The following is an 18,329-nucleotide window of genomic DNA, read 5'->3' as shown; positions in this document are numbered from 1 at the left end:
AATTTGTACAGCTCTAGCAGCGGCGAATTCACAATTATTTTGCGAATATTTTGCAGAAAGTTTGAATTTTCGCGACTGCATGTCGCAAAAAAGAAGAGCTGTAATTGGCTGACACATTTTAGTTCATGGGGCACGGTCTCCAGAGGTGATAATACTAATTGAAAGTGGCATAAGAAGGTCAGGGTGAATGTACCCTAACCCCAGGGGTGTGATATTGGTGTGCTTTGGGGGCAAATTATAGGTTTGAAATAATTTTGTCTCACCATGCGCGATATTCACGAAAAATCACAAATTATTTGCAAATGTGAACAAAATTGAAAAAAACACAGACTCATTCATACACTTAGTCATATACTCATACATGCACTCAGAGACTCAGGCCCCTACTCACACACCCACTCAGACACTCATGCACCCACTCAGACCCACTCATAAACTCACACACCCACTTTCAGACCCACTCAGACACTCAAGCACCCTCTCATAGATCCACTGACAGAGACAGGCCCTGTAGCCAACCTGTGCTGCGCATGGCCAAAGGCCAAAGGCAGGGCAGGGTTGGGTGATTATAAGGGCTTGGCACGGCCAAAGGCAGTGGTTGGGATAACGTATAGTAATTAAAATTACTTTAAGTTTAAAAAAAAAAAGAATATTACTGAAAAAAACAAAGGTTACAGGGACGTTATAGTTAGGTTCTGAATTTACTCATACAAAACCATAGAAATAAAGCAGTTATAGTTTCAAGTAACTATAACTCGCGCTATAAGTTAACTATAACTCGTGCCTTCGCCATGCACAGCTAATTTACTCCACATATCATATAATTGATGAGATCTTGTATGGCATCTTTGATATTATCACTGCAACATTTGCAATAAAATTATTGATAAGAAAACAGTGCATGGCAAGGGGACGAGTTATAGTTACCTTCGTTAAAAAGCAATGCCAATCCAATATGGGAGGCTAATAACCTGCAATGAAATTGATGGCTGACAGCGCTGTATTACATCCCTCAGGTTACAGAAGCTCCCAACCCAACATCTGAGCAGTTCAAAATATCCCAGGAATTGGTTGCCCCTCAGTTATCTCCCCTCAAGAACCTGAAAAACTGATCACCCCAAACCATACCAAACCATACAAAATTCCCTAAGGACCCTTCCTCTTAAAAGCCTTCGTCTTAGAAATCTACATCTCTGGTAGGGCCCTAAAATGTATCCAATACTTTCTCATGTGGAAGAGCCATCATTTCAGAATTGGCCCACTAATGACCACTTTAATAAGATGACACGTGGAGTAACACGTAGATCTTTATGCTCCTCGCTGGTGTTCAAGGTTTGCACGAAAGCTCTTGTCAGTGCCACTGAACAATGCCAGCTTCTGTTGTTCTAAATATATGCTGGTAATAGTAACCTACAACTGGACCTTGAAAAGGGATAGAAGAAACAACATCAAACAAACATCACCTCCTTCGTGGAATACACGTTTTAAATTGAGGAGATGTTCCTGTGCCTAAAATACTGTGGTTCTATTTTTGCTGACAGACAGAATGCCCCACTTCAATGCTCTTGGCCATTTTGGCAAGATGACCCCCACCCCCAACATGATATCAAGCAGCGAATATCCTGGAGAACGTCTTTTTTGCGCTGGGAAATCAATCCCACTCTGGAAGATCCGCTACTACTTTACTATTCTTACTACAGTGGTCGCGTCACCACTTTCGTTTAGTCTGAATACTCATACAACCTCGACTGGATGACTTTAATAACATTTATGCAAACTACCAAACAAGGAACTGTGACACTTCAAAACAAATAAAACAAAAACACAAAGCTGTGCTTCACGAGGCAAGGCCATGCAGCATCCTCTCTGATATGCGCTTCAGTATCTCCCAGGAAAGCATGCATCATTAGTAAAATATTGTGAACTAAAAAGGTTTCCTCCTGTGGTTAGACCCCTCCCCAAATCAGTGCAGCAAATGGATAATCTTATATATAAACTTGTTCGCATGGCTAAGTCTAAATGAATTTCCTGACACTTAGAAAAGACCTAAAGCCCACGGGAAACAAAAAACATTCAATCAAGATTGACAAAGCTCACATAGCTGGGAGAAACGTTTGCATGCAGATGGCTGCCACCACTCACCATTTTTCACTTTTGCACTGCAACACTTGCACTTTATAGATTTCCAGAATAAAAACACAGCACGTTCTGCATCGATATAAGACTTTGTGCTTTTATATAAATATTTGAAACAGTGATCTTCTTGGCACTAGGTTTGTGACAATATTTTCTGCACCCATCTACCATTCCATTTGCTCTCTGCTGGTCACTAAGGATAGCTGGTAAATCAGAGAGCAAACAAAAGAGTTAACTAATTTCAGCCAAAACCTTGTTTACTTGGATCTCTTATAGGGTGATTTCTCCCATTCAACAAGGTCAGTTCATTAATCAAAGCATCCTGGGTCAGGAAATGGATGTTCATTCATAACCATGTTCTGCCATATCCGTGTAATAACTTACACAAAACAAAAAAACATAAAAGAGTTCTCCTAGGAAGGATTTTGTTGGTGATCTCATTTATTTTAGTAATCACAGCAACTGACAATATTAAGTAAAATTACAAAGGGTAAAGGGTTATTTTACTAGAAACTAATAATTATAACATTAACGACATTTGACTAACAGAGACTGTTCCTTACCAGTGTCTGTAATAACAGGTGCATCAATGAGTTGGCAATGATGACTAGGATGCCAACCCTGCAGCCCAAGTAAACCTGCAATATAATAAACCATACTGATTGTGTTGTAATTGAAAGACCCAGGAGGCTGGAGAGTGCCGAAAAGAGAACACATAGAAGAAATGGAAATGGAGCAAGAAAAGGGGAGGGAAACAGGGGAAAATAAGAAAAGTGTGGAATAGTAGGCATCGTGTGAACAGGAATGGCATTGAAACATTGGAAACAACAGGGACTGTTGCCAGGAGCCATGTTCCTTTCTTACATTGTTTGTTTCCTGCTCGTGTCAATCGTCCCCTAGAAGGACGTGCAGTTACTTCGGATTGGTGTTGCTTTTTTCCTACAGGAGCAGCCATTTTCTTAGTCCTAGTTTCTGCTATGCAGTCTTCACCTCCCTGTTTGTCATTCTTGGCATATCCTTTTTCTAGTAACATGTATCTTGCATTGAGTTTTCTGCATCTAGTTGGCAGACAGTACCCCGGCCACGATTACCTCTCCCCTGAGGGAGATGACCACAAATCAGGCTCATTAGGCTGTTTGAAGTGAAGCCTGACCTCTAATTTAAAAGGATGTACAAAGTTGGTATGTTGTTATGATTTCTCTGAGACTTCACACCCTTTCGAGGCCACTAAATGCTGGAATCAGCCATGATGAATATGGGAGTCAAAGATGGCCTCCACTTTATACTCTGGGGACTCACCCACTATCACATGGCAAAGGAGGCCTGCATAGATGGACATAACTGTTATACTATGGAGATGTGAACAGTCGGGTGTACTTTTCATTTTGCTGAAAAGTACAGCTGAAGGGCTGAGGAACCCATCAATAGAGAATTGTAAAGCATCCACTAATTTGAGACTGAACTTAGAATGAGAGCCAGAAATTAACAAGATCTTTGTTGACAGCCAAATAGTATCTCCTTCCTGGTACTGTGAAGCAAATCAGCGGTGATAATAAGCAAAGCACTTGTATTGTGCTTTAGCCTGTAGGAGGAGCTGATCTGTTTAGTGATGAACAGATTTGATCTTTTGTAACTGAAGGGATGGTGGGGGAGATACAGCATGAGGTAGTATGTGTAAGCTTAGGTGAGATCTATGGCAGGAGTTGTTACATGCAGATGCTGATATTGATACCCAATGAACACAATATTCCTGATAATTCATGAGCATGAGATATTGTTCCATTGCATAACGTAACCTATCTGTTAACTTGTTTGTGGAAATGAACTGATCAATTTGAAGTTTACAGTTCCCAAACATTTCAACAGAAGAGTCCAAAACATTTATATAAACTGAAGACCTCTGTGCATAATTATTTTCTACAGAAGACCATGGAGTTTGAGGATATTGTGAAAAAAAGCCTCTTGCTAATTCAAAAGCTGTAAGAACTGTTTTGATGCTAAATAAATGGCCTAGGTTTGTAAAGTAATCCACTACTACCAAAAGGTATCATGCCCCTGTGATTGTGGCAGTTCAGCAATGAAATCCTTGAAAAACGTGGTCCAGGGTTGTGTAAGTGTGGGTAGGCGGTGCAAAGCATCTGTAGGTTTCTTGTGTTCTGTTTTAGGTTATGCACAGTCAGAGTAATTTGATACATAAATCTTGATTTGTTCTTTAATCTGGGACCACCAAAAATATTGATCCATTGGTTTTGTAATTTCCTCATTCCATAGTGGCCATCTGTGAGAAAATTGTACCACCACCATAACGTCTTCTGTTGAAGTTCAGGATGGGGTAAAAACAGTGCTCTCTTTTGTCATAACATGATTTCTCCTTGTGACCATGAGCATCGGGCTCACCCATTCATAAACCTACACAGTGGTCCGATTATCCCGTGCTTGTTGTAAGAGGTGAGCCTCCTGAACCTTGTGTTTGTCCTGATAGCACATCAGCCTAGCAGTTATGATGGCCAGGTTGATAGTTGATATTGAGGTTCAATCGAGAGAAAAAAAGCATCCACCTGGCATGACAAGAGTTAGCCTTTTTATTGTCCGGCCACATTGTGACCTTCTGTTTAACTCCCTACAAATAGTTGCACCAATGTGTAAAACCTTCCTTGGTGGCCAGCAAATTACTATTGTTATTATTGTAATTTTATTCTGTTAAATATGATGTCCTAGAATAATATGCCACAGGACGTAACATGTCAGTGTTCTGGTATCTCTGTGGGTCCTGCAGTCACTGACAAATCACCAGTTTCTGCAGTAAAAGGTCTCTCTACTTATGGCTACAGAGAAGCCATTGTGAATTACTCTTTTATGGTTTGAAATGACCTTTCCTGCTCCTTAGTCAAATTACAACTGACTTTTTCTTTAGATGCACTATGGGCAGGATAATGGATGAGATCTCCTGTATAAAATGTTAGCAAAAGTTAGTGAAATCAGCAAAGCATAGGATTTCTTTGACTCTAGTAGGTTGGAGCCTTTCTTGTAGTCTCTTGACTTTTTCTTCATTCATACTATCACTAGTTGCAGAAATGTTAAAACTCAAAAGGGTAATGCTAGAAGCTTCAAAGACAAACTTAAACTTTTTTTCAGTTAACAAATGTCATACTCTGTTTAAAGCTTCTCAAACATGTTTACTATTTTGAGGCCGGCTTTCTAAAAAGATCATTAGATCATCAAGATGTGTCTCATAGCTATCTAAAGACTTCATTAACAAAGTTGCTGAAATGATGTGGGAGTGTTACAGAAGCCAAATTGCATTTCCAGATATTCAATGCCATTTTCCATTCATCCTTCTTGTGAATTCAAACTAAGATGTTGGCTCTTCTGAGATCAATACATCAAAAAATATTGGGATTAGGAGGAATTGAAGGTCCAGTGCATGCCCTCCAATAACAGTTACTAATAATGAAATGCACTGTTCCTAAAGAGCAAGAAAAAACAAACAAACAAACAGGGAGAGTGCTTGGAGGTCCTATTCAACAGGGAGTCCTATTCAATAGGAGCAAGAGTCCTCACACACCCAAATGGGTGTCATGCTTCATCATCAGACCAGCTCCTCGTCAGACTGGCGCTGCAATGTCTGACGGGCACCACCCTTTCGGGGGGCTCTTTGCCGGAGTTCTTTTTCGATGATGCCACACTGTCCCGCAGATGAGTCGGGAGGAAAGAAAAGGAAGGAGAGCGAGAAAAAATAAACCAAGGGTAAAATTGGCTCAAAAACTCTCTATAAGATTTATCTTTATTAGTGCAGGGAGCGGGCCAAGATTAAAACAATTACCGGGAGAGTTAGGTCAATGTGATGTTTGACCATTCTCACACAAATGGGTAGTCAAGAACTACAAGACCCCCCTCAAAAATCGGGTCGACATGTTTCGCGTCTGTCCGGTCCACAAAGGATCCTATGACGCTTCCTCAGGACCTAATATAATAATGCTTCTCCACATACAAACTCAAAGTGCTCTTGCCTATAAATGCTGACAAGCGAAAGCAGAGAAATTAGTATTGTCAGTCACTTACATAAGTCCATTTGGACCCAGTATGTCAATCCTATCCGTCGCCCTGAAAATGTATGAAGATCATGTCAATGATTAATGCTCAATTTAATGTGGAAAGAAACCCATACAGTTAGGTGTATATTAATGTGGCACACAGTGATCGTGAAAAAGGTAGCACGTCATGCCAGTGTAAAAAACATTATGCTTACCCTCCCAACTAGAGACAGGGCTTCATGGGATCACGCAGACCGTAGGCCTGGTCCATATAACACGCTGCATGTCATATAGAAGAACATATGATAACATAACAGAACAAAGGTGAGAGTCAAGGAAACATATGTTTCAACCTACTAGAGAAGGTGACTATAAATTAGGTACCCCCCCATTGTAAGTGCATGGTCAAAAACGAGAGAGGGTGCAGGTCCCACTAAGTTGCACACTCACTTATCAATTATAGTTGTCTCACTTTCAGTAAGAGTAATTTGATCGGTATATCTTTATATAATATCGCCAACAGTGCCTATCTATTAGGGGTAGCTGTATTCCCTTTAGATGATCTCAGAATGCAAAAATCCCCGGTCTCAAAACCACACTATCTGGTCAGCGCACTCGCTGATTATTGACAACAAGATTAAAAATACTGAGTGATAGCCCATAGAGTACTAAATACTAGATCAACCGAGTACCTAACGGGTTAAAAAAGTAAGTGGTTGTTCCTCGAGATTGCCGGAATATAATCCCCAGTTATGCTCCACACGGGGTATGTCGAAGGGTACTCACATTGATGAGATCTACTTTCATGAAGACAGTTGAGGACTTGATTTGATCTAGTAAGATGGATATGAGTAGTAAGGGTTAGCAATTACTGATTGTGATTGCATTCAGCTATCTAAAGTCAATATATGGCTTGTACTCCCCATTAGGGTTTGGAACAAAGAATATTAGGTCCGTTGCTGGGGATGTAGAGTATCCTATGAATCCTGTTTCTGTTCAATACATGATTACAAAGTGACATTTGTGTTAGTTATTTGTCACGTAAGAATAGACTTATCTCCTTTGATGAAATTGAGATATTGGTAAGCAGCACCATAAAATCTTAAGAGGGCACACTTTTTCATATAATTGAATATAACCTAAGCACAATATCACTTTGTTTAATTTGGTCATTATATTGAATGGCTTTGCTTTGCTTTGTGCTGGTCATTTAAGGGTTTGAATCATAACTATCCCCATGAATTTCATTATTCATGCCAACGTTATATGCCTGCATTCTGAAGTTTAAGTTATGTTCTCTTTGATGAAGAATCCAGTCAAGATTTCCATTACAGTATCCAGACCTGTTTAATAAATTGTCCACACAATAGCACTGGTAGCATGTTCTAAATGACTACCAAAGTGGCCAAAATGTGTACTACATTTCCTCAGTCTTAAAGTATGCATATCAGATTATATCAGATCTGATTATGCTAGTGATTAAATAAACGTTTTATGTTGAGCTGTAATTGTTATACAGTCTAAAATGCATATGCAAAACCAGATCTAGAGATCACATATATTTGAATAAGAGCTGTAAGAGTAATTTAATACAATGATTGACAGTTATATACAGTGGTACAGAAAACAGATGACACTGACTAGTTTACCTTATATGGCTGTTGAGGTCACCATTTTCATCACCTAATATGACTGCCCAGCCTTGTATTTCAATTTATTTAGGATAACATTCAAATATGTCCTCTTTCTTTTCTCTGGTGGTTTGCAAAACCATGATCTGCTTATCTGTGACTGGCTAAAGTAATTATGCCACTACACTCATTCTTATAAAGATCTTTTTGTGTCGTTATCAGTATCTGTCAAATTGTAAATGTGTCCTTGCTATCTGTGGTATATTTTCTTATACCTTACATAACACAGATGCACTCTAAAGTGCCAGGAATGCATCCTGGCTAGAGTATTATTACATTTCTAAATTAATTAATAAATGTGGTTATATCATTCAAATAAATACAACACTCTAGAATTGTTATTTTTTTTTCCTGACCAATAAAGAAATGATAGTTGTCATGAGCAGGAAGCTACTGTAGATGACCAGTGACTCTCAGGAACAAGTAGGAATGTCTGTGATGACCAAGTCAGGGCTACTTCTAAATCGTCCTGTACAACTATCCTTAACAAAACTTAGGTTTTCTGTTTCATTTGTCCTAGTAAATACCATGTCAAATGTAGGTCTTATGTACATTATGAACTCTGCTTTTGAACAATATAAAGGTGATTTTAAAAGCTACAAATAATCTGTATAATTCCGATTTTTTTAAAGATCTAAATTATCTTTGAGTATGTTCACAAACAAATGTGCAGTTTCCTTTTACTATATCTCCTGGGAACAGACCCACCTAATTTCAAGCACATGCATTTCATATGCAGAAAAAGAAAAGAAAATATTCACATCCAGGTACCTGAGCGTGAAATGAGTATTCATTAAAGAGGGATAACTGAAAATGGGATTAGTCTGTAGGTCTTAAACAAAATAGTTTTTCATGTTTTCAAGTGCCATGAGGAGAATACAAAAGTTTTACTTTATCTACATTGATAGTCTTAACATGACAGAACGGGTGATATATTTTGCAGCCCTCAAGGTTTCCTTTCTCTTTAGGGTCGAGCGCAAAAAGCGCTCCGTCCCTGTTGTAATCTCTCTTTGGGCTTGTAACCACGCCCATGTCATGCCTGTCACTTTCATTGGCTTGCTTTCATTAGTGAAAGGCATGCATACGTCATGCCTTTTCCGGTGTTTAGCCCTCCTCCAGTGCACCAGCCAACTGCTAAAAACTTACGAGACTCAATGTTTTCAGCCTTGTTTCTGCACTACTTCATCTTTTCCACACAGCACAATTGCACTGCGTTTTACATAGTGCGGTAACACTCAGTTTTTTTCTATTTGTGTGGCAAGAAAAGTCCAATTAGGAATTTACAAAGCTAATAGCTCTAACTCGAGCAAATGCAAAACCCGTTGCATTGCAAATACTTGTTATTATGTGGGACTGAGCGAGTTATGTGCTGAATATAAACTTTATAAACTTTAAAAGTTTTCAATTATTACTGGTAATACCATAATATACCTTCTGTAAAAGCAAACCCTCCTGCACACATCTTTTTGCAAGGACAGTTTGATTGTGCCAGCAGTGTACTTCAGGTGAATAAAAGAAAGGCATTTTGTAATTACAGGACGAAAGTTCAATAGAAAGCGACGAATTTGACACGAGTGATTCCACTAGAATGTCAGCTGTGAACTCCGACCTCAGTTCTAACCTTGAAGAGAGAATGCAGAGCCCTCAGAATGTTCACAGCCAACAAGATGGTGAGTGCTTGCTTTATATAAATCTGCAGCCATATCTCCTAAGAGGTAATACAGAGAGGGTACATATTTAATTACATTGATAGAGAAGATTGTTAAAGATTTCCTTTTCCTCCAAATATCTGTCATATTTTATTTCTGACAGTTTGTCTGTTGATGCCTTCTCTTCATTACATTTTCTTTGGTCTCATGTTTCAAGTTCTTTTCCTTGCATCTTCTCCCATATTTTGCATTTTAAGCTACCCCCTGCATTTTATGTATCCTCCCACCTCTGGCATACTTTTCTTGAAAAGGCAGAAAAATTGTACAACAGTTAATTTGCCATTCCCATATGTTCTCATGAAATATACTTGAATCCATTGTATTATTACAATTGTAGTTAATTTAGTTTGTTAAACGTGACAAAAAAATTATGCAGCTTTCAATAGTTTATTGTTTTTAATTGCTGTTAAGCATGCTTCGTCAAGTCATGCCTCCGTCCGTTTCCAGCCTTTGGTAGGAATAATGTAGCTATTGGAACGAAAGATTGGTTATGCCCATAAAGTTGGTCACATGGACTTCTTCCAGTTAATCAAACTCTGTGGTGTACAGAATGGCCTACCATTGTGCAGGCCATAATTTCATCTGTTAGGAATGATGCTCACGAGATGTGGAACGTGGCTGCGCCTAAGACGACTGCCATCCATTAATGTCCTAATTGGCCCATCCACCTATCTGTCCTAACCCTGCATTATGGGTGACATCTTCCACCAGAACTGGAGTGCTGTGAAAGAATGTATTATGCCGAGCTGAATGTAGTGGCGTGGAAGTTCTGCGATTGTGGTCCGGCGAAAGTCTATGAATAAGGAAGATTCCTCCACCCTCAGCTGCTGCATGACCTGGCCAGAACTGTGTGGCACTGGACTGGAGGACTATGGATGATGATGCAGGGACGGCCCTGACCACAGAGAGTGGTGCCCGCTGGTCCTGGTGAAGAGGACCACAGAAGGAAAGAAAAAGGAGCAATGTACTGACGGCCGACTAGTGCCCTGAAAAGTACTGTCTAAGTTGTAACTTCTGTTTTGGAACATCACTATTGCTGCTGTGGCTGTACCAAGGTACATGACCAATGTGCTGGAAAGAGAAATACTCCTGAACATTTTGGTTGGACCTCACCAACATGAGTAATGATTTGGGAATCGGGCATTTTTTAGCATCATGACCTGGCAACCCATTTACCTGACTGGCAAACCTTTCAACCTTTCCCTTTCCCACATATCTGGGAATTTATGGCCCGGTAGGTCCTGTGTTTCTTAATGCTGGCACGGTTCCATCAGCTGCCAACTTTATCCCCCCCACACCCAGTTGATAGCCCTGGCTCCTTTGCTGGGGTTGAAATGAGTGACCTACTTTTTTCTGGCCCACAACACCCGGAACCTGGCCTGAGTGGTTGGGAGAGGTGGCCTTTAGTAGTGGGCTACCCTTGAGGACATCTTTATTTTGCAGGATATCAAGGAATTGCAGTAAGGATCCACTGTCTGTTGTGCGCATGCCACAATAGATACCTCAGAAGCAATTGCTGTTCACAAATGTTACTGGTCTGCTAAAGAAGGACCTGGAGTCCGAAGACTTCCGCACCATATCAGATGCCAAAATTGAAAACATCTTGAGAGAACCCACTTAAACAAAAAAAAATTATAATGGCTGAACAGAACAGTATGGCTGAGACAAACTCTGAGGTCAGGTCCAGTCTGCAATTCAAACCTAGATCAGATTCAGCGAAACATCGATTTATGGCATCTGATGATAAGCTAGAAGACGTGCGCAGAATGCGGAGTTGGAGTCACAACCTATCAATCCATCATAAAAAAACTGTAGACCTGGAGGATATGAGCAGATGGGACAACAATAGAATATCAGCTGTCCCAGGTGCTTCTGAGGGCAGCAATGGCATGGTTTCATTGTTGCATGTCATCTTCACGCTTCATGTAGAGTTTCAGCAATGCCACAGAGCCTATACAAGATGTCTCCAGAAGGCTAGATCCTGAAAGCCTGTTGGACTGCTCGCTCCATCACCAACAGGCTCTACAGATCACAACGGCCATAAAGCACAAGAAATTACCCATCTCATTTGAAAATCATAAGGTCTACATCTTGGCTGATTTTTAATCTGAGACCCCCAAGAAGAGGAAGAAGTTCTTGACCATGCAACTTCGTCTTCAGAAGGCAAACATTAGGTATGGATTGCTGGAACTGGCCACCATGTTAATCATTGTGAATAGCAGAAAAAGAGAATTCTATATCTAGAGAGGTTTCTTGAATCTGTTGGAAAGGTATCAAAGCATACCACCGCTAGCCACCCTGGTCAGAAGCTACGGAATCAACATCATCTCCTACGCTGACGACACCCAACTCATCCTCTCCCTCTCCAACGAACCCGACACACTAACAAGACAGAAGTACTCATCATGGGCCCTCAACCCAATGCGTGGAACGACTCCTGGTGGCCATCCACCCTCGGAAACCTGCCCATCCCCAACAGCCAAGCCCGCAACCTCAAAATCATCCTGGACTTCAACCTCAGCAGGAACCAGCAAATCAACTCAGTCACCTCCACCTCCTTCCGCACCCTCCGTCTCCTACACAAGTCCTTCAAGTGGATCCCCCTCGAACATGGAAAGACCGTCACACACGCCCTGATCACTAGCAGACTGGACTACGGCAATGCACTCTATGCCGGAATCAACAAGAAACTCACCTGCAAGCTACAAAACATCCAGAATGCCGCAGCCAGATTGATCCTCGACCTACCTCAACACTGCCACATCTTGCAACACATGCGTACACTGCACTAGCTTCCCATAGAAAAAAGAATCACCTTCAAGATCCTCACGCACGCACACAAAGCCGTCCACAACACCGGACCAGTATACCTGAACCAGCAACTCAACCTCCACGTACCCCACAGGGCTCTACGCTCAGCTCAGCTCTGTCTCGCAGAAGTTCCCCGCATCTGGAAAACCAGAACAGGAGGATGCTCCTTTTCCTACCTTGCAGCCACCGCCTAGAACACCCTTCCTCTCCACATCAGACAAATCATCTCCCGCCTCAGCTTCATGAAGGAACTGAAGACATGGCTTTTCTAATAACCACCTGACCGGTATATGCTACTCCTTTCGCCCACCACCCCCAGCGCCTTGAGACCCTAACGGGTGAGTAGTTGCACTTTACAAGCACTGATTGATTGATTGAATGCATTTGTTGTTCTCACGAGTGACTGACTTCCCAGGCCCCAGTCTACCTATACAACACAATGAAGGCCTTACCTTTAAAAATTAGACTCTAGCAGCAGAGAGAGATCGGCTGGAGTCTTTGACAGAGATGTGAGTGATTAAGTAACCTCCTAATGAAGAGGGAGGGCTTGAACTGTTAGGGATACGTACAAGTCCAGATCATCTCACAAGCCGTAATGACCCTTTGCAGTCACCACCCCTTTATAGGTACCTTCTATCTCCTCATGGGTATCCTCTTGAATATCTATCTGGGGCCTCGTGATATTTGGTGAGTACTGCTTTTCGTAGGTTTCCCTGTCTCAGTCAGAGTTGTTAGCCCTGGACTATCTTTGGGACCTGCGCTCATTTCATACTTGTGCTCCTGGCCACTCTGGACCAATCTACTTAGACGTAGTGTGCTGCACATTAGCCTATCATGTGGTGGCACCATGTGCATACGTTTGGAAACCTGCAATGGTCATCATAACTGCACCCATTACTGCTGGTCATCCCGACACAGCTCTGGCAGTAAACAGGTTGGTGGGGCTTGAATGCTTATCTGACCTCTATAAAGTAATAATTTGTGTCTGAACGATTATTGTTTGCTAACTTTTGAGGAACTTGTTTTCTGTTTATGTGGCATATTTGTTCTCCTTTTCTTGCATTGTTTGAAACTTGTGCACACAGCAGAGTTTTTCTCTTCCTCGCAGACCTCTCGCCATCCCCCTAAATTCTTACAGTGCGTTTGATAATTGGAATCCATACCCATCAAAACACATCTCTTGTTGAGGCCATATTAATCTGTTTTATGTTTTTATGCATTAAATGTGACATTTCCAATGCTACACATGTTTTATTCTGTATCTAGTAGTGTCACTTAAGGAAACTACGTCATCAACAACTATATCTCCAGGCTCTGCCTCCCTACTATTACTGTTGACCTTCTTGACATACCCATTCTTCCCATACCCATCACAGTGATCCTGTGGGCATGTGTGCAACACCACTAGCACCAACATATAGGAGCCTATTTATGTTTTTGCTAAATCTCTGTGGGCTCACACACTACATAAAATGCAAGAAGACACTCACATATTTATCCATTAAATCACCTGAGACTGTATTGTTACAGGAGACTCACTTTCCTCCACATGCAGGTGAGAAACTCAAGAGGAATTGTGTTGGCAGGGCAGTTCACATTTGCAATAAGGGATGGCCTGGTGAGGGGCCCTCACCTACTGCTGCTTACTGGAATGTTGGAGTGGCTATCCTGTTTAGAAAATCATTATGAGTGACAGCTCACAGGTTAAAGTTGGATGATGATGGCTGCTTCATATTGGTTCGTTTTTTAAAGGCTCTCATGGAACATGGTAGGCTGAATTTGAATATAGGGTGGGATTGGAATATGATGATGGACCAAATCCTGCATAAGTTGGGAAGGCCTGATATATGCCACTCATGTAATAAGAGTCTGTTACATGATCTGCTCACTAACTGCTTGCTTAGACACATATTGTAACTTTTGTTCCCAAGGAAAGGGCTTACACTTTTGTGTTCACAGCACTTGCACATGAATTGATTGATTTTGCTTGTGCCTCTTCTCTGGCTTTAGCATTAGTGAAATCCTGTGACTTCTTTAAGGTTGGGTTTCCAGATCATTGCCTGGTTTGGGGGCTACTCGTCCTTGGTTTTGTAACACCACTGTCTTGTCATTAATGCATGAGCTCATACAGGTACAGCTTGCTTTGCATGGTTTGAAACAGAAACATTACAAATGGGGGAGAAGGTGGACAGACTATTGGCACTTCAGCTGCAACAGCATAGAGGGTATATTGACAGTGCTGGCTATATGAGCAATAGGGAGAATCTTGCTGACCCATCTGGTGGATATTCTTGAGGAGTTCTCAATTTTTATTTCAGAATTTTGATTGCAAGCAGACATTTTTCTGCTGCATTAGATGTGGATCCAGTGACACCCCTGAACGTTTAAGGAGAGGAGATAGGGAAGTCCATCAATGCCATGAGTACTGGGAAGGCACCTGGCGATGACAGCTTCCCAAATGAACAATGCAAGACCATTGCGGCTCAAGACTTACATTTGATACTTAGGGCAGAGATATAGAAATCTTGAGACATATACATCAGGGATTTAATCAGGAAATTACATTGCTGATACTGAAGCCTGGCAAGGGCCTTCTTCACTGTGATATCGGCCTATGTCATTGCTAAATATTGATATGAAAATTCTAGTAAAATTCCTACCAGCTTAATAGGCCTGCTGATTCCCCCTGTAATTCACCCCTCACATGTGGGCATTGTACACAGTAAGTTCTTGAGGGACCACATGGAAATGCTCATGCATCTGTTATGGCAAGCTAGGGATGACTACAAGGAAAGATTACCCTTAGTCTTGATGTTTTAAAGGTGTTCAGTCAGGTAGACAGGTGCTCCTTCTTTAGGATACTAGGAAAGAGATGAATTGTGTGAGAATTTTATATAGTCTGCTAGCTATATACATACATCTTGGTCCAAGTATTCTTTAGTGTTTTTTTTATCTGAGGACTTCCCCTTAGAAGACCTCATCAAGGATGTCCACTATCCATGCTGTGTTTTATTCTAGTGCTCTAGCTGTTGGCTGCTAAAATTCACCAAAAATGGTAGACATTGTCAAACCACCGGGTCTCCGTAGGATCCTGTTATGGACTGATGATACCCTGTTCATGTGCTCAGATCCCAAATTATCAATCACTAAGTTTATGATACTGCTCAGGATCTTTTCTTGCTTCTTTGGCTCATGGTTAACTGGATTCAAAGCAAGGATCTACTGATGTCCAGAACCATGAACAGATTGGTACTGGACACGCTCTGTTTTAGGTGGGTTCCAGTTAACCTTCAAAATATGGCCATTCTGATTAATCAGGGACTATTCAACCTTATACATGGTCATATAAACCCCGTATTAAAGTGATCTTCGACACTTTGCCTAATGGTTGAGTCTCCAGTTGTCTGTGGACGGAAAAGTTCAAGCTGTAAAGATGACAATCGCACCAAGATTCAAATGTTTCCTCACAATACTGTTGCTTTGCATTGTGAATGCTGCAAATGGACTCCATCATTAAAGGGTTTGCTTAGGATTCAGCAAGGCCCAGACTCAAACCTCCTAAACTTCACTGTACCATTGTGAGTAGAGGCCTTCAGTTCCCATCCAGGAAATCCCATTGTCTGGCTCATCAGCTGACCTATCTCTCTTGTATGTTACTCATTCAACTTAACAATACCTTTTGGGCTCTCAGAGACAAGTCAGTGCTGTCGGCGACTGGGGATTGTGACCTAGTAGTATATGGAAGAACTATGATAACTTCCTGAGCATATTATAAATGCCACAGCCACTGTATGGCGAGAAGCACACATACTCATCCAAATAGATCCCTGTATGCATATGAAGGCACACCTAAAGGGAAATGTGGGTCTGAAAATAAGTGGTGATGAGCTCCATTGGAAGCCTTAGGAAGAGACTGAAATATATACTTTAGGTGATATCAAATCGTTTTACGCCCTCTGAGCAGATTTCAGCTTATATCCTTCACAACTTTGCAAATACATCCAACTGTCCCGATGTGTGTGAACAAAATTAGGGACTCCCTCCTGCTTGCTAGCTGTTTGCTTTATCCAGAAACATATGAAGGTATCGGTCAGTCAAGGGCATGAATCTGTGGACTATTTGCACTAAAATCAACACCCTTTTTTCAGTGCTCATTGCAAAGACCTTTAGAAGTACATGGCAGAAGGGGTTAGGAGTACAATTAATAGAAGTCTAGTCTGCCATTTTGGCATAGCCTGAATAGAGTTCATTTAACAGTTTACTCCACTGCCACTGGTCCCCTTGGTAACTGCATGAAATGCACGTGAGCCCAAATGTAAATTAATGGAGGTGCTATAATAAAAGATGCAACATCCTACGTATACTAAGGTCCTATGCCAATATTGTATTCCACTGGTCTCAGATATGGACCTGAGACCAGTGGAATCCTGTGGATTCCACTTTGGTTCATTCACCCCCCTGAACATGCTACATGTTTTAGCTACTTTTCCAGGATTGTTGACTCACTCAAGGTGGCGGTTTAACACAGCCCTGTCTCTTGGTAAATTGTGTGGTCTTAGATTGTGGAATCCCTGAGAATCCCCACCCACTCTGATTCAGTTAAGGAAATTACAAAAATGGTGGATTATAAGAAAACCATTCACTAGCTTAATGGTCAAGTAGTTGTCTTTGCTGCTACCGGAGGATATTTTAAAATGTCCTTCTAACTCTGCTTCAGTACTTAGCCCATATTGATGACTAGATCCCTCATGTTCCATGTGGATGCACTGATTCCTTAAAATCTGCCAGACTGTCTTTGATATACTTGGAATGCCCCATCCCTCCCCCCTCTGCCATCACTCATTCTGTAATGACACAAATGTGCAACAGCTCATACTTGTGTCCCTGCCTCCCCTTCCATGATCCATCCATCCGAGAACATCTCTGAAACTTAAGTCTATCCTGCTTATTGCAGGGCTCCAGGATTACATGAAAGAGTCATATAGTGCCTCTCCCCTCCCCAGTGAGAGGTACACTGCTTCCTCCCAGACCTCCTTCTCTTACACTAAACTACTGTGGCTTCCTTGCTTCCTTTTCTAATATTTTATTGTATTCATTGTGACCTCGCCAACAACTGGTGAGTCTGAATTTATGCGAACATAGTGAGTACGCAATTGTTTTTCATGTAATGGATAATCCTTAATAATGAATCGTGGTACCAAAAAAGTATGCTCACTGGCTCCCACTAAATCCACCTTTGTATGTAGGACTCATTCGACCCATCCACTTAGAATCAGACGATAGGTATTCCTACTTTGGAAATTGAAATTCATCTACATCCGAGATAAAGAGCAGAGCTTATTTTGCAGCTAAGCAACATGTGAGCAGGCACTACTCCTTCAAATACCAGAGCTCAGCTATTATAATTTGATTGGTGGTTGTTTGAGCACCTGAAACCAAGACAACAACACCTTGTCATGGAATGTAAAGTAGGAAGTATTGATGGAAAACATCACATCATAATGTCTGGCCACAAAAATTTCACACGCCTTATGATGTAGGACTGGCTGAGCGTAGAGTGGCTAGATTTTCAAGCTCTAGTCTGAGAGACCCTCACACAAATTTTACCTGAACCTACATTTTCCAGTGACGTAATGCAGCATTATTGTGTAGGCATGCACATATGTTCTCTGAAGCTAATACCTGCATAAGTAACCAATCAAAAATAAATAGTTGGTATTCATTGTTACATTTCTGTTATGGTTCCAGGGGTGTGGTCTGGCAGAAAGTTCATGATATAACAATTCCTTCTTTTATAGATCTTTGTTTTTCCACTATGAGGGTCACCCTGAGAATTTAAGAGGCGTTGATAGAATAAACTACAGTACATCATTCTTGCCAGACAGGTCTATCCTGTTCATACATAAGCAGTCTTATCAAAGTATTTTTAGTTGACACGCCAGTGTGCC

At 41.2% G+C, this 18,329-nt stretch overlaps 1 protein-coding gene across 4 annotated transcripts in view; it reads left to right on the top strand.

Moving 5' to 3' along the window:
- Positions 1-18,329, top strand: part of NOL4 (nucleolar protein 4) — a 633,075-nt gene that overhangs the window by 329,110 nt on the left and 285,636 nt on the right. For all 4 annotated transcript variants that reach the window (XM_069220100.1, XM_069220098.1, XM_069220102.1 and 1 more), the window contains exon 6: positions 9,399-9,531. In XM_069220100.1, the coding sequence (XP_069076201.1) occupies positions 9,399-9,531 (133 nt within the window). The remainder of the gene's footprint in view (positions 1-9,398; positions 9,532-18,329) is intronic.

The sequence above is a fragment of the Pleurodeles waltl genome, chromosome 2_2, assembly GCF_031143425.1.
Source record: "Pleurodeles waltl isolate 20211129_DDA chromosome 2_2, aPleWal1.hap1.20221129, whole genome shotgun sequence".
NCBI lineage: Eukaryota > Metazoa > Chordata > Amphibia > Caudata > Salamandridae > Pleurodeles > Pleurodeles waltl.
Note: the sequence above shows the minus strand (reverse complement) of the source record. Positions and strands in the feature narration are given on the sequence as shown.